This window comes from Schistocerca gregaria, unplaced genomic scaffold, assembly GCF_023897955.1.
Source record: "Schistocerca gregaria isolate iqSchGreg1 unplaced genomic scaffold, iqSchGreg1.2 ptg000925l, whole genome shotgun sequence".
Classification (NCBI taxonomy): Eukaryota; Metazoa; Arthropoda; class Insecta; order Orthoptera; family Acrididae; genus Schistocerca; species Schistocerca gregaria.
The window spans coordinates 34,215-60,447 of NW_026062282.1; the positions used below are offsets into that span (position 1 = coordinate 34,215).

General features: G+C 32.1%; 3 protein-coding genes and 1 long non-coding RNA gene across 4 annotated transcripts; all 4 read left to right on the plus strand.

The window, feature by feature from the left end:
• Window positions 1–13,292: 13,292 nt before the first annotated feature.
• On the plus strand, window positions 13,293–14,790 carry LOC126325518 (uncharacterized). The gene is made up of 4 exons (XR_007560152.1): window positions 13,293–13,923; window positions 14,010–14,162; window positions 14,269–14,539; window positions 14,627–14,790. It is a non-coding gene; the product is annotated as an uncharacterized LOC126325518 (long non-coding RNA).
• Window positions 14,791–16,101: 1,311 nt separating this feature from the next.
• Window positions 16,102–18,182, plus strand: LOC126325519 (protein pelota homolog). Its single transcript, XM_049995227.1, has 3 exons — window positions 16,102–16,262; window positions 16,537–16,612; window positions 16,733–18,182. Exons 1-3 carry the CDS (start codon window positions 16,132–16,134, stop codon window positions 17,762–17,764), a joined length of 1,239 nt encoding a protein of 412 aa, XP_049851184.1. The 5' UTR covers window positions 16,102–16,131; the 3' UTR covers window positions 17,765–18,182.
• Window positions 18,183–19,046: 864 nt separating this feature from the next.
• LOC126325530 (mitochondrial substrate carrier family protein E-like) lies at window positions 19,047–21,515 on the plus strand. Its single transcript, XM_049995238.1, has 4 exons — window positions 19,047–19,105; window positions 19,186–19,247; window positions 19,329–20,072; window positions 21,465–21,515. The coding sequence occupies exons 1-4, from the start codon at window positions 19,048–19,050 to the stop codon at window positions 21,513–21,515; spliced, it is 915 nt and encodes a 304-aa protein (XP_049851195.1). The 5' UTR covers window position 19,047.
• Window positions 21,516–24,598: 3,083 nt separating this feature from the next.
• LOC126325547 (uncharacterized) lies at window positions 24,599–25,755 on the plus strand. The gene is made up of 4 exons (XM_049995256.1): window positions 24,599–24,634; window positions 24,717–25,007; window positions 25,091–25,516; window positions 25,585–25,755. The coding sequence occupies exons 1-4, from the start codon at window positions 24,623–24,625 to the stop codon at window positions 25,753–25,755; spliced, it is 900 nt and encodes a 299-aa protein (XP_049851213.1). The 5' UTR covers window positions 24,599–24,622.
• Window positions 25,756–26,233: the final 478 nt, after the last annotated feature.

Consider the following 26,233-nt stretch of genomic DNA (forward strand, 5'->3'; position numbering starts at 1 on the left):
ACTTGCTTTATCATTTTAAAATTTGTAAAATACAATTTATCTCTAATATTATATCTAATCTATCTTTTTATCTCAACCTGTCTTGTGATTTATACTTAATATTCCTGCTCTTCTCTAAATACATCTGCCTCATAGTTAATTATATATACCTTCCCTATATATACCCATATGTAAGCTTATATTTACCTATAGTGTTAGATATATTTCTGCATTATTTTTTTAACCTTTTATTACCTGTATGTATATATATATATATATAATCTATTTATAGCTATATATTACAATTTTAGGCTCTTTAGTTTATATGTAGTTTGGTATGCTTCCAATATTATTATAATCATTGCGCACCAACTACACTTTCTGTCTGCGTACACCTTCAGTATCCAGGTTTTATTAGATCTCTATGTAAATAATATTGCAATGCCTATATTCCAGTCTATATATACTCTAATTCCAAGTATTTATGCATATATAATTCGACAACTATATATAGACAGACCTATTCTTATTTTTTATATAATATAAACATATATCTCTATTAGAACTTACCAGATAAATTAATTAAAATTTCTGTTTTGAGTTTAGCTGAGTAATTAATGTAAATTTATCTAGCTTTTTCTGAACTATGTATATTAGTATTAGCTGATGCAAAAAATATTATAACATTAGCTTTTGTAGCAAATTTATTTTAGATTTTATTTTTTCAGGTAAAGTCTGTATCAACGTTATAATATCTATAGTTAAATCTTAATCTGATATAGTCTGCCTTGAGATTTTATGGTAAATACAATATGTCTTCTCTACAAATGTATCGTTTCGTGTTTGCTTGGTATGCAGTAGCTGTAAAACAAATGATACTCTAAAACCATGCATATTGGAGTTATGCATTTAAATCTTAACAAATATAGCCATAACTATTTATTAAAAAAAATGCATCATGTTTTTATAGTTAAAAATAAGATAGCAGCATAAGCTGTTAAATATAAACCTATAAAAACATGTATGACATATTATATATTTAAAATTATGAATCAACTAGGTCTATTTATGGCTTATAATAAATTTAGTTAAAGTAGATGTAAATAAATTATTAAATAGATTAATTTAGAGGATCGAAATAAAAGATTGATTAATATAATGATAAAAAATATTAATACATTTGTATAAATAATCAAAAAAATATACTTAATATAGATTATTAAATATGGCAATATATTTTAATAACCCAAATATTAATATAGTTAATATTTGAATTATACTGATACCGTAGTGGATTGGTGTTTTATCTGAAGCAAAAGAAATCATCTGCAACAAAATTGTTTTCCATATGATTAACCATAATATCTAGGCTACTGAGCAATAAGTAATTAATATTATTATAAATATTAAATATAAATAGCATATACGATTTAATAACTATGTCAGTAGTTATTTAAGACGGTAATGTGTTTACTCTATTCTTACTTTAAAATCATTTTCGTTCTTTATTTAAATATCTATATAATTAGGTAGTGTAAACATGAGTTATAATATAAAAAACAGATAATGATACGATACTGATAACTCTTTATCATTATCAAAGTTCTGAATATAACCTATTAATAGATGATTATTTGAAAGACCTCAATATAAAATAGTTATAAGTTTATTTATTTATTTTGTATTATAAATAATCTATTAAATAAATATTACACATAAACGTACAACCTTGTTAATAATTCAGTGTTTTTATTGGCTTGAAATATGACTTATTATTTGAAAGAGTTCCGTATATAAAAAAAAGTGTCTATGTCTGTTTTTTGCGTAATATAACAATAACCTAATATATATTTAATTGTAAATTAATATTTTTAATGTCTGAAATATTACATTAATTTATTATATGAAAAATATCTCTATGCAACATAATATATCTATTTACTATGTATTATAAATTAAATGAACGATCTTATTATTTAGCTTAATTTTTTATTAAATCGGAATATTGTTAATTCATTGAAAAATATATTTAAATCAATATAATATTTTCTGTATACTTATTGATCATTAATTTTATATATTTTGGAATATTACATATGTTAGTTTATTATTATATAATGCATCTATATACAAAATATAATAATGTACTCATAAACAAACATAACCATTGCAATATCAATCGTTCATTGTCAAACTTTGGAATACGACCTATTAATTTATTATAAGTGTTAACACACATAACCAACTCTGTAAATTGATTATTTTTATCAAAATTTAGAATATTACCTGTTAGCCCGGTATTATAATCTAAACATCTAAACCGTTAGTAAAATATTATCAATTTATGAATTTAGCGTAGATATTTTGGTGTTTTTAAAGCTTGGAATATTACCCTTTTTGATATTTTTTACTGTTATATATAGTGTTATCGTTAACAACGGTATGTATCCTTTATTTTATATTAACATAAATAACCTACACATTACGAAAAAACTGTTCGTCAAAACTGTTATTAATACTTGACGTATATTCTTAATTTTTTAATAAACAATTCATTTTAATTGGACATTTAATAACGATTATAAATAAACATTGTAAAACGAGTAATATTATTTGTAAATATTTATTTTTTTAAATAGTACTTAAGATGGTTCTAATGAATTTAGAATAAGTACTGAATCTGGTAAATTTACAGATGATTTCATACATTCTAATTTTGAATAAAAATGTTAGCTTAGTATATAAAAAAAATTTTTAACATTAATTATAGTACATTTCTACAATTTTATTCTCAATTACTACTATATAAAATACGATATATTATAGTTGTGAATATATATTTATCATTGAAAATGATAAACCAGTAATTATTTCTGTAGCTTTGAAACATTTATATTCAAATGTCCCAATTAAGTTTTACATAAACTATAATTCATCAGCTATTAAAAATGATGATGATAATAACATCAATAAACCTATTATGAAATATTTCTTATATTTTTAGATACTGGAAGAGAGAAAATAACTATATTAAACACAGAAGCAAATACGATCTATTATCAAACATGATGATTCTATTGTTCTTCTAAAAATTTTAAAGTCTATATAGAAGAAAAATCTATATATGTACGTGTATGTAACATTATCATAGTATTGGATAAATAATTTAGGGCAATCTGACTCTGACTGCTAGTAAATAAGAATTTAAATAAAGAATAAACGAAAGAGTATGTAACTGTAGTAAAGTAAGGAGGTACAATAAGGCAAGAGGAAAAGTTATTATCATAAGGAAAAAATAGAAAAAAAAGTGAAATGAAACAGGTATTAAAAAATAAGAGTGTTGTAAAATGAGATGAATGAACAATAAAAAAATTATGTAAAAAGACAACAAAAAAAAGCAAAGATAAACATATTGATATGAGTGCGTGTGATATATAGAAGATTAGATGTACATGAATAGTACATAATGAATGATATGTATAGATAGTATGATGTATAGAAAATTAGAGAATACGTTCAATACTATGTGTATAAAGAAGAATAAGGAAAGGTAGATAGTAGGGAATTAAGGAATGAAATGGATTGATGATGAATAGAATATGTGTATCATATAGAAAAAAGTGTGTATAGATAGTGTGATATAGCAAAGGTTGTGTATAAAAGATAGATAGAATTGTTTGAATTTTAATAATATGTATAATAGATGAATAGAAATGATAGAGAATAATGAGTAATACAGAAGGTTAGACTAAATTTGATGTGATTGATTAAATAGAACAAGTATAGTAAAATATAAGGAGTATCTATAAGAATTTTAACGTAGTCTATATAAAAACAAGAATAATATACATGAATAATAAAATTATATGTAAATGGTAGAGATAGAAAACATAAGAGGTTAAAATAACATATAAAGAGTATGATAGATATGATTTTATATAAAGAGATGACTATGTACAGCAAAAATGGTTAATTCAAGTTAGAAAAAGGAATATATAAAAATGATAATAAAGGAGCGAATAGTAAAATGATAGGTATTTGAATGGTTATGATAAATTTCAAAAAATATTACGAACAATATAACGTTTATTGTGCATAATATTGCAATACAGGTAAAACAAGCTGAGATGCTAATAGTAACAACAGATGAGCAAAAATGATCTCAGAAATAAATTATAATATTGATATAACTACTATCCGTATATATTGAGCAATTATTTAATACATAGATAACTATTGTAATATACGTTATACAAGAAATGTTATCTGTAGGTATTAATAACTAATCGATGGTACAATGATAGAAGATATGCCTAAGAAATTTGCATTTTATTGATATGTATTAGCTCTTCTGATATATTTTGATATCATTAACGACTTATAAATATAATAATTGTAAAAATATTCATAATATTATCTTATTATATTAGTTCATTTAGAATTATATTCTATAAGAATAACACGGGGAAATGCCAGTTTTTTTAGCAGCACCAATCACAGTTATATATATTATATCATCATGATATTGTTAGAAATATGTGTGATTTATAATGAATGTTGAATGCCAGTATTGGAATATTGATCTATAAATTTGCCATAAAAATGTCTAATTAATTGCTACTTAGTACGATTATTATCTACCAACAATAAGTATTCATCTAAAAAAATGATTAGAACATATGTATCATACAGTTGTGGTCTATATTAAAATATCAATAGTACTCTAAAATTTGTATGAAAACATCTGGCTTGTATAATATCAATCTGACTATATGACAGCTTGGGCATTATAGTTACAATAAAATGATTATGTATTTGAGCAAGAAACAGTGACTAAAATAGAAAGATACCTGATAAAATATATGGTTATATAGAAACAAAATATAAATAACAATAACAATAATGATATCATACATCAAATCAAATACAAAAAATTATAATAATGAAAATTGCAAAATAAACTATGATATATATATTATATATACAATGGAACAAAAAACATACTGATATATATTACTTAAAGCAAAGATAGGATAGTACGATAGCAAAATAGGATAATATGATAGCAGGGTGGCATATAGGAAAGAGTGTATATATATATATGACATGATGTGAAAGGATATTATAGATATTATGAATATATAGAAGAGTAGGTATGATTAGTATTAGTAGGTGGTTGTGGGTTGTGGACAATATGAGTAGATAGTTTTGGGTTATGGGAAATATAAGCAGGAGGCTTTGAGTTGTGGATAATGTGAATAGGAGTAGGTAGTGTTATACAATGAGGAATATGTGGATAGATTGAGGAATATGTGGATAATTGTAATAAAATGAAATATGCAGTTAGTATTAGGCGGTATTATAGAGTCAAGCCTTTGTGTGTAGTACATAGATAATACAATATAGTAAAATATGTGCAGATAGTAAAGTAGTATAGATAGCTATGATAGGTTGAGGTACAACTTTAGCTAGATATACAGTGATCGAGGACATATGTCAAACACTAATGTCAGCATACCTTGATGCACAATAAAATAAAAGTGCTAATTGAAATGGCCGATTCAGTAGTCAAAACTGTGTACGATGAAAATATAGAGAGTGCACGGTGAAATTCGTATGATTGAACATTCAATTCAACAAAGAGATACGAGCAGACTCATTAAATGATTTTTAATCTAATAAAAGTAAAAAATTAAGACTACTTGTGTTTGTATAAAAACCTTTCAGCAAGTAATTCTAAAACATTGATACAACAAGATAGCTGTTTAGTACATCTACCATTTAAAATCTCAAGTAATCTTATCGAAAGTTCATATCCGGATACTAAAAATATTCTAAAAAACATAATGGAGCTAAAAAAAATAATAGAGAAGGATATAGAATAATAGAACATGATATAAAGAAGTAGGAAGAGGAAATGATGAATGAATAAGATAGAATTGTCTAGATAAAATGAAAAGAATATAAATAGATAGTTCAGAAGAGAACTGTGCTGAATAATGAATAAAGATAAAAGTGGAGCAAAGATGGAAGAATACCACATTGGTGATAACAATGAATAAAAGTGTTATGATAAGCTGAGAATAGTGAATATGAAAGATGATATATAAACAACGAATGAGAACAATGAAGATGAAATGATATGGAGAAAAATAAAACAAGATGGAAGGAATGAAATCAGTATAATGAATAAAGTTATAATGAAGAGAAATAAATTGAAATAAAAAAAGGCAAAACAAAGATTATGAACAGAGAATTTAGATGTATATTGACAAAATATATAATGAATGAAGCTAAAAAAATTATACAAACGATCAAGTAATAATTTAGATAAATGTAAATATATATGTATACATAGCTAAATAAATTATATTATTTTATGAGTTTTTATGAAAAACTCTAGGTCTTGGAAAAAAAATAGATTAAAATATCATATAATGCAAGTTGAATTATTACAAAATAAGATATGAATAAACAGTATGAGTAAAAATCATATGATATCTGATAATAGTAATATATTTCGACAATATAATAAAACGTCTATTAATAGAATAATAATATATAATGCTAAATTAGTATTATATATAGATGGTATTTTTGTAGGCGGATAGGACGACAAAACCATGTTGTTAGAATAGTTGATAGCTATATGTCTCAGTTTTATAGGTACACATTATGATATTCAATAAACTTAAAACCGTACTCAAACCATATATAACGTAATAGTGTATTTGTATTGATGATTTAGGTTATATATGTATGTACCTAGCTGAGTTTTATAGAATAATAGAATAAATGATAAAATAATATTATGATAAATGTATTGTAGATAGATAAATAAATATTTCACTAATACTGCTTGATCGTAGTTTGATGTGTTGTATTAGTGATGAGATCTTGTTTTAGAGACAGAAATTGATCTCACGTATATAACGTATTATATTGCAGACTCGATCGAATTCCCCTCATTTTGGCATCTGCATCTGCGTCGACGACGATTTCTCTCTAACGCGTTCAAGATCATGTCAGTTTGCCGTAAGCTACGCGAGTTGAATGAAAATCCTAACCTCATTATTTTCCCAATTTCCATCATGCAAACACAATAGTCTGGCAATGTCAGCATTCGTTGACAGTAATGGTTCGGATTGCCAACATTGATATTGCTACTTCTCAAAGCAAGCCGAACTAGTCTGATATTTACGCCAGGACTAATATTAAGACAATCATTCACTCGATAGCCCATATTTAGAAGAGGTTTTATACCAGTGTGCCTGACCCCGGATTCTTGTATATCAACTTGATATCGGAAGTAGAGTAATGAAAGGCCGCCTACAACGACGAAAATAGCCAAAAACCATACAAATCCAGCCTTTTCTTTTTCACTTAACATTTTTAAAATTCTATTGTCTACTGGATACCTTTATATTACAATAGTAGTTTTTTTGGTCTAAATAATTATTTGTTTAAACTGAAATTTTTCAACGGTGTAAATTCAGATATATATGTGGTAGCAGGCTGTAAATAAATTATATAATATATATATATATACACACTTATCTCTTGTTAAAATTTGATGCATACAATTTCCTGAACGTTTCAAAAAAACCACATTTGATATAAATAACCTATAGTGTTTGATTAAAAAAGGGACATGATAATAAACATTATAATTGTAAAAGGTAGAGAAATTCTTTAAAATGGAATATTCCGACAAAAATAACTCTCTTCATTTAAAGACTTTTGATGTGCTAGCAAGCTTTGACACAGGTTTTGTTGGATAAATAATTCATAATAAAGTCTGAAAAAAATCAAATTTATCAAAATTAAACTCCTATGCTCATAATTTGATTGATTTTAAAAATCACATTTATTTTTCCTATACCTTGACACTAACACCTCATATATTACGAAAATTCAACCATAAAACAACAATTATTAATATTCACACAAAATAAATTCTTTCAATAATTTGAACCTTCCTATTAAAACGAAATTTTAATTTATTCAGAATTTGCTTAGATCGCTTGGTTAATTAAATGCATACAAAATTTCAACATCCTTAATTTTTCTTTATCATAATAAGCCCAATCAAGGTATATAGTATCAACACCTAAATGAAAAATATTGTACTAAGCAGTCAAAACTGTCGAAAAATTCAACTCCAAATTGCAAAATATAACCACATCTTATTCAAGGTCAACTCCAAATAAATGTTATATTATAATAAATAAAACTGTAGTAAGTTTAAGGTATACTTTCTTCATAAACTCCTGATTGACCCGACCAAATGCGACAACATTTGAAAACATAAATTAGAAAATAACATCAAATCTAGAGACCATAAGAATTCAAATATCAAAAAAATAACACATTTTAGTCAACATACCTTCTAATATTATATATCCCTCATTATGGAACACATTTCCTTTAGTTTGGCATACCTCCTTACCAGACAATAGAATATCCAAAATATTTTGCACGAATTAACATTATTTAAATACATAATTCCACAATACAAGACTCCTTCTAACCTAATACCTATATAGATCCCACAAACTTCAAATCATAATGAATTCCAAAATTTTTAAAACTATAAACTTTACAATTCATATCAAGCCTACCACGTAATTCGCCGATTATAAAATCTATAATTTTATCTTAATATTTTATCTGTTACTCATTCTTCGCCATATTTTTTCTATAAACCTTTCAATATTTTTTATACAACATCTCATATTTCTCTTCTACCTCTTCTCTTATTAACATTATTATAACTCCATGTTTCTTCATCTAATAACATAAGACTTTCCTCAATATCACCTACACGCCTTCTTTATATCATATCAAAATATTTAAATACGCTGGATATGTCGAATACCTTTATCAAAATTATCAGTAACTACACATATTGAATCTATAATACACAATACTCAGCCCCTAAATTCCTTTTTTTTGCATATATCATATTTATTACACATTTCGTATTGTTTCAGCATCAAATTTACTTAATCCCTTCCCTATCAAAATTCTGCTAAAAACCCGACACTCTCAATAATCCTTTAATTTACCTAAAAGTTTCCCTCTTAACATCAGCTTTTATATCAATACATGATTTTTCTTTACCAAGAATGTAATCCCAAAATATAAATCTAGTTATAAACAATATCTTAAATCTTACACATCATGCTCAATTCTAACCTAAACATACAATGCGAAATCTACTTATTATATACTTATTATATATCGCTAATTTCAACTTATTCACTTTGTCATTATCTAGTTCTAACACTGGCTCTGCTACATCTGAACAATCTATTATATCTTCTACAACTTCCTTTATCTCTATCAAAACTAAAAAATCTACTAGTTCTACAACACAATAAATACATACATGACCTCTACCAAGTTAGTTGACCACAAAAAATTTATTCAACTTACTAATTGATATATATATATATATATATATATTCATTGCTACTTACTAACCTAGGTTTATGTTTTTACTAACCTACCTATACAGAAAGTTCTTTTTTTAGAAAATTATTTATAAAGGCATTAATTTATACTAATCTATATCAGATTGATCCTCAATGGTTTTAATTTTAGCTACTCTTGAAAATGTTATATGTCGAAAAATTTTCGCTTTTTGTTCAATAAATAAGTATTCTAATCTATAACACACCTATAATATACAAACATTTTAAGCTAGAAATTAATTTTACAAAAATATCGCTCTCGGCTTTTAACGTAGTTATATTATTTTTGATTAAAAAAAAACTTTAAATAGCAATGGAAACCCAAGAAGAAAGACTAGTGAAGCAATTAAAGAATTTGATCTCTCAAAAAGACTCCATAGAGGATGAAATACGAATTATTACTGACTGGCTATTCTTACCTGGTAATTATGGCTTAAATCAGAGCCTAGTCGACAAAGAAGGGTTCCCTATTGAAGATACAGAAAAAATTATTGCAACTAGAGAAGCTCGCGGAAAGTTGGCGTGTATGTGGAAAATATTACGAAAGAGTGAAAATTATCTTCTAACCTTATAAATCTCAATTGTATGCTTACAAAAAACTTAGGCCTTCAAAATGACCATAAACAAATCATGAATAAAATACAAGATGGCTTATACGGCTTAAAAAATTGTGCCACAGAAAGTCAAACAAGCTCATTAAACATCACAGGCTCTAAATCGGAAGCCGAAAAATTATCGACTCAAAATACTCCAAAAAATACTAAAGATGCGATCGCATACATTAATACTGTTTCGCAGCTTTCTCCAGCATCGAATGCTGGTCTCTCTGCGGGTGATGAGATCATAAGTATAGGCAAATTATCTGTCGACAATCTTCCTACTTTTCAAGCTATTCGCAGTATAATTGCAGAAAACGAAGACAAGGAGATCCAAGTTAAGGTCAGAAGAAAAAAGGCAGATATGACTACAGAATTACTTACACTCAAATTAAAGCCTACAAAATGGAAGGGGCCAGGACTTTTGGGCTGCCACATTTTGCCTTCTAACAGCAATGTAAAAAATGATTAGTTATTCTGAACAAAAAAAAGAAAGCCCATTTTAACAAAAAAATGTCAGAAAAAACTATCCTAATTCCGAACTTAATGCTATCGTTTCTATTCGAAGTTTCGTGCTTCTTAATTTTGATATCGTTTATTGTGGATCGAAAACCCGCATGCTCTAAGCCATTCTGTACGGAAATGGTATACAGTGGCCTTTAGATTGGTGGCTGGTACTATTGATGTACAAAAATATCCTCTATAAACACCTTGAAACCCTGAGATTTATCCCAAAGCCAATATCAGTATGCTTTATATGACTCAATTAGCACCACCTAGGATATATAATTTTTTGATACATATAGTTGATAAGCTATAATAATAGGTTAACGGCTGACTTCGATTAAACCATATTAACTCTACACGCTAAAATCAGGTATTTCCCCACCAAAACCAAGAAATCGCTTTACTTCATCATTGCTGTTGGAAGAAGGGGTGTTGATATCTAAAAAGCTACATATTTTATTGAACTTGTGTCTAAAAAATAAGCTACTTTTTTACCATTTTTAATTTTCCTCAATACAGTAAAAATAAAGCGGATGATTCGAGTAGCGCTATATACGATTATTTAATAATATGCTGGGAGTATTTTAACTGTAAAAAGATGGTCAGATTGATGATAGCATTTTATAGGCCTCTTTATAAAGTTATACATGATACGAAAGATATCCAGAAGAAGCTCAGAATTCAGTAAATTTATTGCTCATCTAGGACCTTGTTTAGATGTGTTCACACATTTAAAATTAGATTGGAACTATGTGAGAAAGAACGCTATAGAAATAAACAACGCGATAGCGCTAAAAAAGGGTCTAATACAGAAATGATTTTTAAAAAAGCCCATAATCCAGACAATAGGATCAGTTAAGCAACTACCAACAAATTGTCCAACTTGTAAAATTTGACCTTTATAGTAGAAATATAAATTTACTTGGGAAATTTAGCTATAAGGATCTTAACATTCTTTAGATAAAACAATTGAAATTTGAGAAGCCTCAAAAATATCGTGGTCAGCAGCATTCAATATCAATCTGTTGAACACTGCAAAACTACACCCAAATATAAATTGCAATGATTAGCCCCTATTAAATCAAACCTTCGATTGCATATCTGCATATCTAGTTTTCATTTGAGCCCAATACACACGCTTCTGCAAATAGCATTCCTCGGACGCAATTTTCAAAAAGGAGTGAGATATATGAACTTGTGGCTCTAGTTTTAGACCAGAAAATTCTACAAGTACCATAACACTGCTCCCGTTTTTGTGGAAGAAACCATATAATCCCTACTGTATTTTTATTCTGACACAAGCAATTTGTATATCCTTAGACCGCTAAAATATTTTTTTAGGATGAGAAACATTAAATTATTAGAAGTACAAAATACTAAAAAACAAAAACACATCTAACAACGCTTGTACAAGCGCTGGTAAACAGTAATCGATTTTAAGTTGAAAAGACAATGTCTACGGTAAATTTTTTAAATCTATTTGCCCTACTGACATTTTAAAATGCATATTTTTTAAAAAAGCGTGCCTACAGAAATGAATTAAAACAAAAAGTAAAGTAACACATCAGAAACAAAACATGCCAAGAAAATACCTATTCAAAAAAAGTATTGCAATATTCTGTTACAATCATGCTTATGATAAAAAACCAATAAAGAATCAAAAAAAATTCTGTGCAGAACGAAGTGAACCACATTTGTAAACACTAGATAAACCTTCTAGTCAAAATCGATTGAGGCTGTGCTATTTTATCCGTTATAGCATGCTAGATGTTTATTCGAGATTTTTTATGTACAGACGCAGCTAGCAGATTAGCTTGTATTTAATTAAAGGGCTCTTCAGGTTGCGGTCCAATACCATAGAAGATCGGAAGAAGAATGGACATAATAGGAACTTTTGCTTCTCTTGATCCAAAATAAACTATTGCAGCTGGAAGGCCATATAAAATGATAGGCTTACACAAAAAAAGGAAACTTATGGTAAAGCCAATGACTGTTTGCGTCAATTCTAAGGTCTTCAACAAAGCAGTGTTCTGTTTAGTGTATTCGTTTTGATCCGTGAAGTAAGGATCGACTTCATTCTGATCTTCGCTGTAAAAATTGAATATATCTTCTTCACCCAAAGACATGTTGAAAGAGTAGTGAAAGAAAAAAACAATGGTAAAAAATTTCTTACTAGGCAATGAACGATAAATTTGAATTTTGGAGGTTTGATCTCATTTACCAACTAGCAAGCATTATAACTCAAAAGGTAAAATGATGAGCTAAAATGAATTAGGCTAGAATAAAAAGGGCCACTGATGTAAGAAAAATTGATGTCAGACATGAGGACGAACTACCAAACTAAAGAACTACGACCAATTACTAAGCTATCAAATACAGATAGACTACATCCAGAGAGACATGGCATTAAGCTAGAATAATTTTGGACTTGAATAGATAGTCTCTCGGTCAAGGTAACATCAATTTTCGGATTGATTTGATGTCAGCTTAAATCTTTATCAGTCGTAAAATGTTTTCGAAGCTTTGAACTGAATTCAAAATTGGCTATGCCGAAATTTAATTTTTATAATCTATTTTTATTCTACCTGAATCAAATTTATTGATCTCCTTGTTTTTTTTCACATGCCTACTTTATTAGACAGCTGGAATTGAGACCTAAATACAGTTAGCTTTTAGTCAATTATATTCTGGATACTAATATATACACTAATATTAAAACGTGCAGCTTGTTCTAATATGACATTTTTCTATCACTAAACTTATGTATATCCAATACAAAACAAGCATATTTTTAAAAAACTTGCTTTCTCTATGTAATTCTGCTGTCTCTGATGTCTTATTTTTTGTATCATATTCATTTCTTAATCAAACACGCAAAAATACGTAATTTGTATTCTACTATAGCAAAAAGAATCGAAACTAAGCAAATGAGTACCGGTTTCAGGTATGGAATATCATTGCTGTTATTCGCTTCATATTCCATTTAGTTTTCAACTACTTAGCTCTGTAGTTGGATTCTTTTCTGTATCCTCGCGTAATCAACATTCTGGCTCGTGAATCTGAATGCCCTACAACCATATAGACGGAATGAAGCATACTAATTGAATTTGAAGAAAGCAGTGCTTGTTGTATATAATAGTCATACATAAATTCAATACAGTAAGCTAATCCAAATGTGGTAACAAAGTAATACTTTTCTAAAGATGGATAGTCGTCTAAAGCAGGACAAAGCAACGTCGATGAAATAAATGCTGCACCAGATTAATTATCACTGTATTAGAAAATAACCAGCTCTCCAAACATAATGTCTAAGGAAATTGCTAGCGAAAATTACGATATTTCTGATAGATATACCTATCAAAAAAGTATGTCTGATTATGGCGCATAATGAACCTTTTTAACCTGATTGATTACTTAGCTTAACTAACAAAATCTAAAATCTCGTTCAAAGTATCCACTAGTCCTGTACCCCTAGGTTTAGCATCTTTCGCCCTTACGACGTTCCTTTCATCTCTCTGCAATGCAAAGGTTATGTCTGGTCAAATAGAAGGTATACTTATTGGATGCGCGTATGCCTATGGAGGTGTGACTCAAATGATTGCTGGTACGAACGAAAAACTAATGTCATCGTCTATTTGGATATCTTTTTTCAATGAGTTTACCAATCATAAAAAGTTGATAGAATAACTACTTACTTTTCCCCAAAATAGGCATACTTTGTTACTTTTGGGGCGATGATCTTTTTGCTGCCACGGTATTTACTAGCTACGGTGCTTTTTGGGTTGGTTTTGCCTATTTTAAGAGCGCTATAGCCCCTGTCCTATCTCAAGTCGATTTAAACAATGCCAGTGGGTTATACATCTTGTGCTGGCTGATCTTCACGTTCGTGCTACTAGCACTTTCGTTTAAAATTACTAAAGTGCATTGTGTGCTTTTCACGGCACTCACTATTTCACTACTACTTCTTACTGTTGGACATCTGTATGTACTCAGGATCAGAACTGAATATGCCTCTACGAGGCTTGCTAACGACTTAGAAACTGACTCTCCATATTTTTCTTTTTCCAGTATCGATCAACCCGATATTATCAAAGCAGGGGGATATTGTGGTTTTATTCCATCCGTACTTGCATGGTATATTATGACTTCGATCCTGGTGGAGGATATGTTTAAAAAGAATGTGTTTCCATTAGGAGATAGCATACTGTAAAAAATTCCATTGATTAATTAAACTGTCAATTTTCTATTCTTTCTGAATTATTTTTGCGGTTTCACTACTCAATCTGATTAACTTATATCTTTATATCAGAACTACAGAAGAATAAACCTAATATTTTTTACCCATGAAAAAACTTAGACAAGCAGAATGTTTTTTTGACAAAGGCTACGAAGAATTGCCTAAAAGAGCACCCACAATTTTTTGAATAAAGTAGTTTTGTGCTGACAATATTCTGGTTAATATGAATACTCAGCTGTTACTGGACGTGTGATCGAGGGTATGTTGATGCAGACGTGACCAAGAATGCTAAGCCGTGACGGTCACTATGCGTGTATTTCCTTAGTTGGACTTTGACGCTCGATATGAGTGATACTAGCATCGACTCTTGTGCGACACGAACTTAAATTTTTTGAAATAGAAACAATTATATTGGTCTATAGCACACGGTAGACAAATGTTCAAAAAAAGCGTTGATCAACGTGTGACTTTTAAGTTCTACTTTGCTATCTATCCTGAATAATAGAAGTCTAGAATGGAGGCAAATTTTGCTAAGGTACTTCAATGCGGGGCTTAGACGTGCCATATATAAAAAAAACGAGTATTTAAATCAGAACATAGGTCTAATATTCTGATACCCAAAAATAACTTCTATTTTATTTGTTCCTTCACAGGAGTTTGCCTTTGATACGGTGGAATCAGAAGGTGTAATGAGACAGCTTTATAACGGATTTAGAACAAAGTTGTTGTGAGAAATGAACGCATTACGTGCAAAATAAGCTAAGACCAAGTTAGGAATTAAACTACAACATAAAGTCAAGCGAAGAAATTTTGGAATTAGACAGAATTTTATATAACAACACGGGTCAGAAGAATCGATACCGAAGCCATGTTCTGGATAAGACTAACCAAGAGCAAGTTTTTGTATTGCACATGTCTGCATATGAGAAATATTCCGCAAGACATTTTTTTCAGTAGACGTAAAACCGCGTATAAGTACACTGCATAACAGAATACCAAGTAACACAAAAAATTTAGTCGCATGACGGGAACAGAGAGGTTGTACTCAATTAATTTACTGGTTACTTCCCTTCACACCTGAAACAGCCTAACTACATGTTCAAACGTGCTCTCTATCCTCATAACAGCGAAGGCGTTTGAATTTTCGAAAGCACTGTCTCTTATAGTAAGAAATTTCGGAGTGTGAAATTTATATAGTCAGACAGGGGAATTCCAAGATTTTGTTAATGTATTATGGTATTTTTTTGTTGACAAAAATTAACGAATTCTAACCAAACAGTTTCTGTTTAAAAAAAAATTTCTTCCTCTAATATCAATCGATCAAGAGACCTTCGCCATGCGGGTTTTATCGAAAAATATTACGAAGTCCGGCGCCTTGATAACTATGATCGCTCAGACGACTGAGGACATCTGGCACATGTATAATTTGGTTTCTATTAATGACCATATAAGAACACAAACAATAAGGTAAGCAGCATTACAAAATTTGCGATCGCAATATTGTGAGTATCAATGAACCAAAGAGTTATCGCCAGTACATTCAGCGGATAGATCACGTCTGGATAATTCCTTTGCTAGTGTAGCCGCCAGCTGTTTCTTTCGCAAATAAGAAATAAGTAAAGCGTGTACTTACGAATACAAACACACTAATTCATTACTACCGCTCCGACTCGTACGCAATGTGTCAATGCGGATTCATCATGATGTAATACGGGGTATACGGAATGCTATAAAAATGTAGAAAAATTCAAAAAGATTCAACTATAGGGGTTCCGGACTCTGAGAGAAAGGTGCTTACCTTGTCTATATGCGTAAAGGTACTGATGTCGAAACTTATATGCTATAAGCCAGAACGCATGTGTAGTGGTTGAACTTGGCTTTACTCATAGTTTTTCACCGGCCTCATTCTATAATGATAACTAAATATTTTGCCTTAGAAAATTGACTTCGACCCGACGGACTGTACGCTACGTCTTAGCGGACAAGTCTCACAGGAAAATAAATGGGTAAAACTGGGATCCTATCACACGCTGGAAATACCCCTTTTGAAAAAGCTCGTACTCTATAAACATACATGGAACCAGGTCTCACTTTTACGCCTCGAAGAGGCAGCTAACGAAAGTAAGAAATACCAAGTGGTGGTTGTTATTATGCAAGAAGGACTAGCTAACATATGCGTTATCACTGAGTTTATGACAATAACTAAAGCTCGCATTACACTATCTATTCCTAGAAAAAACAAGTCTTCCCATTCCCTTCGAGCTAAAGCAATAGAAAACTTTTTTAGCGCAATTTATGACGCCCTGATTAAAAACACTGACCTAGACCAGGTTAAGGTAGTTATTATAGCGAGCCCAGGATTCATCAAAGATGAATTTTATAAGTTTTTGTTGGCGTACGGTGAACATACCCAAGACAAAGTGATAAGTAGAAACCAGCAAAAATTTCTCCTTCTCCATTCAAATTCCGGGCACCGCCATGCACTGAATGAACTACTTACTGACAAATCGGTTATGTCTTTACTTAATGATATGAAGGCAGTCGAAGAGGTAACAATTTTACAAAGATTTTTGACAATAATGAAGAAAGAGCCGGATCGCTGTTTATATGGAAGGAAGCACGTGCAATTGGCTCTCAAAAATAATGCTATCTCACATTTGCTATTGTCTGATGATCTTCTTAGAGCGAAAAGCATTGCACTGAGAAAAGAATACGCCTCTATTGTAGAAAGAGTAAAGGCCAATGGTGGAAACGTACATATATTTTCAACCATGCACGTTTCAGGAGAGCAGCTTTCGCGGCTGACTGGAATCGCGGCCATCCTTTACTTCCCTCTATATAACCTTGACGATCAGCTTGAGGAAAGCGATATCGAAGAAAAACAGGAAATTGACTCAGAAGAAGAAGGATGCTACAACTTAAACGAGCACCCCATCGTTTTAGGATTAGATGAAGTTGAAGATGAGTGATGTCGTATGAAAGCTATTTAAATAAAACGTATCTGCGTTGTCACGAAATGCTTTAGATAAATGGTTTGCATAAAGTGATGCATACAACATTTGTACAGCGCGTGTTTCTATCGAATGGGATTAATGTCTGTACGGTAGTGCCGAACTGGATCGAAGACAGACAGTTATTACGCTAAACAACTGGATGAAAAAAGGAGTGGGCGATACTTTTATAAAACAGAAATCTCGTTCTGACTTTAAACAACTGCTTGCCGAGCGTCTGTATTTTGCAGAAAAACTCACAAGAATTGAGGTATGTAAATACGGTTGTTTAGATGAGACCGAATATTAAACAAAAACAGAACGGCTACTTTGTTCTAGATTTACAGAAATGCTGCCTAATAAAGCCAAATAGTGCACCAGAATTTGCGTTGTTTAAATGACTCTATTCACTCTTCAAAACAGTATCCAACGACACAAAATTTATTTTGATCGACTCTAAGCCATCAGAATTTATTCTTAACAGCTAATTTTAGCTTTAATATTCTGATGCATCCTAAAAATAAATAATTTAGTGCACACCTAATTCTTCTCTTACCGGCCTGCTAGCTTTGAACACAAGACATGTTTGTTTAATGAAAAACATCATACTTGCTTTACAATGTATGCTTTATGTCTTGTAGGTAAACGCACTCAATCTGTACTTTTGGTGGTCCTCGGCATATTGGAGATTTGTTTCAAGATGTGAGTTAGGGTGTTCCAATGTATATATGAGCGCTTAATTTGTGACAAGCCGAATTGGTTATTTAGGAACAACTTTCAATATAAAACTAGGCTTTTTCGCATATGCAAGTTAAAATTTGATCAAAAAATCTGTTTGTTCCAATAAGAATAATCCGCTTTTAAAAGCTATTATCACCACAGATAACCGGGTTGACAGGCTAATTAAAAATACCCATAAATTCTGAACCGGAAAATTCAAGATAATTTGATTTTTAGACATTCACTTTACGATCACTTATAGCTCTGATAAAGTAAAGTCTGGATATTTTGACAAAGCAGACCTGTTTTTTTTTGAACCCCTATCATTGCCAATCAAGCAGTTTTCCTGTAGCAGATTAGTAAAAATTTCCTCTCCTGAAGAAAGCAGTATTCAACGTATAAATTTTACCCGATCTCTTTTTGCAAGAGAGAAGATTTAACATCTTTTAAAGACAAAAAATTGAGGCAAACTGAAAACTCGAACATATGCAAATTTTTTTGAGTGATTAATTATTGACAACAAAAACACCGAACCGTGAAATATGAGCAAAGATGTAGAAAAGAGTGTTTGGTTTAACTTTCTTGCAGGTGCAATGGCAGGTGTGCAAACTGTCATTACTTTGTCTATACCTGTTTTGATTTTGTTGAAATAGTCTAAGCTTGCTAATGGCTTGAAATAGGTATAATAGGAGATATGTGTGTCCATCCGATAGACACAATAAAAACGAGACTGCAAGCACGGGTGCGTTTTTATTAGGCCTGATGGTTTGAAAATGAAGTCTTCAGCATAAATTAACCTTGTTTTCTTCTTGGAATGAACTAGCGAAAGCAACTTTACAAAGGTCTAATAGACGGGTTTAGAAAAATTTTACTACATGAGGGTGTTGGTGCCTTCTATCAGGGATTTGGAACTGTTGCGACCATGACAATACCAGCTCATGCACTGTATTTCGGGGGGTACGAAGTAACAAAAAGCGTTTTACAGCCATCACGTTCAGATGGGGACAAGAGCCTTTGGGTCTACTTCATTTCAGGTATTGTAGCAGACGTGTGCGGCTCTATAATGTGGGTGCCGATGGATGTTTTAAAACAGCGTTTGCAGATGCAAAATAATTGTGAAATGAAAGTCCAAAAAACAAGACTCCTACTATGTTCAATTGTCAAGAATGAAGGATTCAGGGGGCTTTATCGAGGGGCGGTAGCCGGATTGGCTACTTATGCACCCTACGTAGGCATGTATTTTGTATTTTACGAACAATGGAAAACTGGAGTATCTAAATGGAACCAAAAACCCAGAAATGAAATCGGAGTGATAGCGAGTTTAACAGGAGGTTTTTTGTGCGGAGCAGCGTCAGCTGCAATAACCTGTCCACTGGACGTTATAAAAACGAATATCCAAGTATACACAACAAGAGAGGGCGGGTATAAAAACATGAAAACAGCTGTAAGGGGACTGTATAACCAATACGGTTGGAATGCCTTCTCAAGAGGACTAGTAGCACGTGTTATGTGGATAGCACCTGGTACAGCAATTACAATTGCAGCATATGAGCAATGCAAAAAGCTAGTAAGTACAATATTATAAATTTTGACTAAAATTGATAGAATTGATTTTTTTTCAAGCTCTTATCTTCCGAAAATAGAGCATAACGCTATCATCGCCTCTCTGAAACTAGAACAAAAAGCCTCTCTTGCTAGAGGTATACCGGCTAATATCTGATAACCATTTCCTTTGTTTTTATATGATGTAGCACGGCAATAACAATGAATATATAATAACGCAGTTTATTGAATTGTTTGATAACCTCCCATAAAAAAGTGATTAAAATCAAAAGTTGTGTCTGAGGTCTTGTGATTTTACCAATGGTTCTGAATAGTATATCAAAAAAAATAAAGGATGGCTTTCAGGGATAATAACTGGTTTTATTCCTTCAGTAAATAAGCAAACTTAAATGCACATCCTTCTGTCATGCTGAATATCTTCAATTATTAGATTGGATTTAGATCGGCTTGCAAGATAATGCTTGTATTATTTTCATCATATCTAAAAAATGTTTCAACTCCGTCTCAATAAAATTTAAACCTTCCATTTTATTAGTGTATGTTTAAATAGTGCTAGTAACACGTGGCGACCATTGAACGTTGGTTAGATGTCTGAAAACCCAGAAAGTTCAAGATCTACAAAGCTGTACAAACATTGTAATTTTCTCCTACCGAGCAACACTATTGGACCTGTAAAATCAAGTTTATCGCCAATCTCTAATTCTGATGAATTTTCCATTCAATTTGACATTTTTCCAAAGCAATATTACCCTCGTCCGTGTTGCAGAGCATTTGAGTTGGGTTTATACAATCTGTGTCTATATAGCCATGCAGAATATAGACTCCGATTTACAAAAACTATAAGAAATGACATCTCTACGGTATTTCGAATATTTGGTTGCAACGCTACCATTTGCCTATTAGATTATTTTTGGAGTCTCCTAGAAACTGAAAAAAAGAATTTAGATCAGGTGAACGAGTTCGATAACATGAAAACACCATGGTACTCAGTTATTATAGATCGGTATTGCACAGTTGAAACACTTATTCGTGGCGCCAAAGTGTTACTTAATCAAGTAGAGAGTAAAGATACAAAACTTTATATGGATTTGGTTGACTCTCTGAATATGCATGCTCGAGCAGAACCTTTTATGAATTATTTACTGGTCGAGTCGAAGATAGAAGCTAGAGCTCTGTTTTTAACTCTAAAATGGTATTTTAAATCGTATGTAGACTCAATGCGTCAGCTAGAAGCAACCTGTGTTGTATTGATACTTGACAATTTAGATACAGAAAGAATCTATCTCAAAGACAATATCCTCGGCGGCGAAGCGAAGACGATTTACATAGTTGTAACCCATTATAACTCAAAAAACCTGCGCCTAAACTATTGTTGCTTAGTAATTTTGTGTTCCAGGATCGAAAAATATGCTCAATTACAAAATTTAGTACAAAGACTAAAGAGTGAAAATAATAAACAAATACATGCTGTCGTTTTTGTATCGAAATCAAAATCCACACTCAATGTCTCATTGATAAACTCTTCATCGGTCTGTACCCCGTCTTCTTTCAGTCAAAACATGGAGTTTCGTGGTGTCTACTCAGAAGCGATAAACAAAAAGAGCATATTAAGCAAAAAAAAGCAAAGCCATATCATGTCCGCTGAAAGAAAATTAACTGATTCCTTTTTTAAGGCTTCTCATAACACGTATATGTATCATCGATTCAAATTTCGTAAAGAGACAAACTTTTGTAATGGCTTTTACACAACCAGAATTAATATGCCAATAACAGCTGCATTTCACCAAGTTTCGGCCAGTTCGGAAATTTCAAAGAAGGACGCAGAAGAAAAAGCAGCTCTAGAGGCTGTGAACCGGCTAAACCTTGCAGAATCAACCAATTCTAAAATTGTAGCATTAGATGCGAATCTGAAATGTCGGAGCAGCTCATTCTATTGCCAGCAGTTTCATTCATATCCTAGTATTCCCCCCTTGCTATCAGTACCTTGGGTATTACAAGAAAACCTTAAATACACGTCCAATATTATTGTCATTCGGTTCGAGGACCAATGGAAAGAAAGCCGAACTCAAGGCTTTTTGATTTTTTGTCCAGCTAATTATTGCGTGGACAAATTTCCAAAATTTTTGGTTCCTCGACGGGATTGTGCAAAACATTCTCAAATTCTACTAGAACCAATCGATTCAACAGTTGAGTTAACGCGAGAAGAATTAGACCTACTAAAAAATTGGCACGTATGGTTCCTCAGACTTTTCTCTCATGTTCGAGAACTTGAACAAGACTGGAGTCAAAGTACGCGTCACTACCTGATAGCTCCAAGTAGCGATATCAACAAGCCTGTACCCAGCGTTGACTGGTCTCTAGTGAAGTTTGAATTAAGGCCTATAGATATTGATTCACCTGACTCAACGAAGTACTCGAGCTATGCCACTGTTTTGCCACGTCGCTTCCAATTCGTCGACCGCATTTATATATTTCAAAAGTTTGACACGGAATATTATGACAAGGGTCTGTGTTTGGAAGATATACCGCCATATTCGTCCATTATTAAAAATAAGAAAATCAACCTAAAATACAAATGTCAACCTCTGATAGAGGCAAAGGTTGCACCTTCGAGAGCATGTAAAATTCAGGAGGATTTTAAGCTCAAGGACGCGCCGTCCAAAGTCAAGAGACCATCTAAATTTTCAAAACTTATTACAGAGCTGTATTCCATTTATCCTGCCAAAGAGCTGCTCTTTTATGACGGGGCATCGATCTTCGTAATTCTTTACCACATGGAAAGCATTATGAGAGCTCACCATATTTCTAGAAACGTAATAAGAATTGGGTCTTTGATAGGAAATGACCAACACATTAAAAACCTGGCCTATTATAATTTAAGAACTCGAGAAATCCAAAACTTGGAGTTGTTTGGTGACAGCATCTTGAAACTTGTCGTGTACACATACATATCGTCTTTGATTGCGCGTCACACTATTGCTGGATTCACAAAGCTGTCGAAGGGATGGATATCAAATCTGGCTGCATTTTGCGCTGCAAGACCTGTGCACAATTGGATCGAATGGACCTGCAGACATTTACAAAAGCTGTGTATTCCTGGATTCTCTTCTCCAAGCTTCGACGTCGTAGTATCACCGAAAATTATCTCAGACTTTACAGAGGTTTTTTTGGGAAGCTGCTATCAGAATGGCGATGGCCTATCGTGCGTTAAAGAGGCGTTATGTGTACTAGGGTATTTAAAAATTACATCTTTACATTTTCCGTCGGAAACTCCAAGAGAAGAGGAGCAAAACTTCACAAGGAAAATCGGGGTAAAGTGGCTGGATGACGCCTCCGTGAAGGAGATCGAAAATATTTTGGGGTACCGATGGAAAAACTTAGGCCTTTTATATGAGGCCCTTGTACATGAAACCTGTCCAGCTTCATCAGGAATAGACACATGCTCAACGAAACTGAGTTTTATCGGGGATGCTGTTTTAGACTTTGTTATTCTGCGCCATTTTATTTGGTCAGACCGAGACAAATTAAATCTAAACCAGGGACATATGACTGATCTGAAGATTATTTTGACAAATGGTGCCACTTTGGCATATATGGCCTACAGGCTACAGCTACAAAAATATATACTGTTCAATTCAGAAATTATCGAAATACACATGAAGAAATACGTGGAAGTTTGTGAAGAAAGGCTTCACTGGTCTAGGCCGCCTGATATAGAATTTATGAAGTTTATGTCAATAGACTATCCGATCGTACTCAATGATTTATTTGAAGCGATAGTCGGCTCTATTTACGTTGACTCTGGTTATTCGCTATCGCCGATATCTCAACTATTGTTCAAATGGATGCATCCGCTGCAGGCCAAATGGTGCAAAACCGATAACATTATTCCATCTCGACACTTACATGAGCTAATACAAAAAAATACTAAACAAACAGAGCTGAAAACGAAACTCAACATCGCCTATGAAAGGATCAAACTTAAAATTTTAAAAACCACAATGTTGAGATGCAAGATAGACGGGCACACCACATACTCAATAGGATCAACATATAAGCAGGCAAAGACACAGGCATCCTGTAAAATGTTAATGTTGCTGGATAAACGAGGCCGAGGCGTTTGAGCATATGAGGAGAGGCGCAAGAGAAATTCAGTCGGACTGACGAATTTTCCTTTTGATAATGGTTCCATCAAAAAGCAAATAGAATCAAGGCGCAAATCGAAAATTTTCTGTGGTCAAACTGTCCTCATGTAACTTTCTCATTCGCACTGGGCATAAATCGAGGCTAAGATAGGATGAAAATTAGTAAAACGCATGACAGGAGTGAGAATTTGAAAAAAATTTTTCGAGCCACGCATAGGATATCTAGACTTCGAAAAAGACGCTTTTACAAACACGCCCGATTTATTTCACTGACGTGTCTGAAAAATAGCTTCGTAAAAAAAATTGTCATAATCACAAAAATGCAAAAAAATGAATGTTGAAAAAAATACTGTCAATTGACTGCGTACGCCACAAAACCAGCTTTCGGGGAGAGCAGAATTAAGAGTTTATGATCCAAGAGGTGTGTTTATAGATCAGACGCGCGTTTTCCAACCTGTTTGTATCGTTCAGCCTTAATTGTAACGCGAACACGATATTATTAGACTTCGAAGGAGCAATATTTGTTGGAGACGTTGAAATGTGCAAAAGATTTGCTGCATCACCAGGAGACTTCCCTTGATCGACAGGGTTTTTTGTTTGATTTAGATGCACTATCTTCTGATTTCAAAACGAATCACTCTTTGAAAAACGAAGTTAACGAGGCCTATCAAAGAAGACTAAATCTACTTATCGAGGAGTGCAGAGAGAAAAGGTCGAAGTTAGCACAGCTGCAACAACAAATTGTCAAAATGAAATACTTAGAAAACAGAGGCAATGTCTCTCAGCTCCCACTGGTACGTCTAACTGTATAAAAGCATAAAAGATGCTGTGGACGACTGCACGCCTAAATTGACATAAACTGACAGACTGCGACCAGAAATCGAAAATGCAAATTTGTCAACGTGTAAAGCTTCTTTCTGAAATCGAGTACTTGCAGCGCCAAAGCGAGCGCTCCTTGGATTCATCATCTTCTCATTTATCTAAAGCTCAAATTGTGAGAAAGATAAAAAGAGATACCTTTGAGGTACACCAGAGTCTGAGAGCACTTCGAGACGACGTGGAAGAGTTGGAAACAAAACTAAGCGTCTGCCTTCAAAACAACGCTTTGCTAGAAAAAATGGAAGAGAAATGGGCATCAAGCCAAGAGGATTATGCAGAGTTGAAAAAAAAAGAGATTCAAACTCAAACGTTGGAAATTGAAGGAGTTCATCTTGAACTGCAAAAAAAATTAGTAGATTTTTTACAAAGAACTTGGAATGAAAAAGGCGGTACTGAGTGCAGGGCCGTGACTAGATTGATAGAGGTAAATTGCTGTTAGTTGTGTTGAGACAAAACAAATCTAACCAGATTGCCTTGTTCACCGCTAATTAGGACCTTATGAACCTAGTATTTAAGTCAACTGATTCAAGTTGGTTGGAAGTAGAAAGATATCAAGAAGAACATGTTGAGTTTTTACTTAGAGCACAGATTATTGAACATCATGTACAAAACCGCCACTTGATAAGAATAGCTAGTCACTTTTTGCAAATATTAAATGGCTGACATGCGCAACCGATGTCCGAAACATATCGAACCTGGGCAATACAAAAGCCATGCATTGTTGAAAAATGGCATTTGGAAAGTATCTCAATAGCTGGAGTAGCTCAAAATGTTGAATAATCTAAATTTTATCTTATTTGGCCTTCACTTTCAGCACCATTTATCTAAAGAAACGGGAATTTTTATTCATTTTGAAAAATGCAGAGACTAAGGGGGTCATAGCTTCAATTAGATCTCTCACTGAAACAATGACTGAGACGTTATATGACTTGGCAAATTAGGAGGGGCCGAAAAGTTAGGTGCATTAATGATAATTGAAGCAAACAACTTGTCTTTTAATGGCCAAAGTAAATAAATACGCCCATGACAGCGCCTCCAACAAGTAACGCCAAAAATTTTTTGTACAAAGATGGATCGCTGTGGGTGCAGGGCTCTGATAAAGCATAGTACGACTTTTCATTTTTGTTTTTTTTGAATTCTA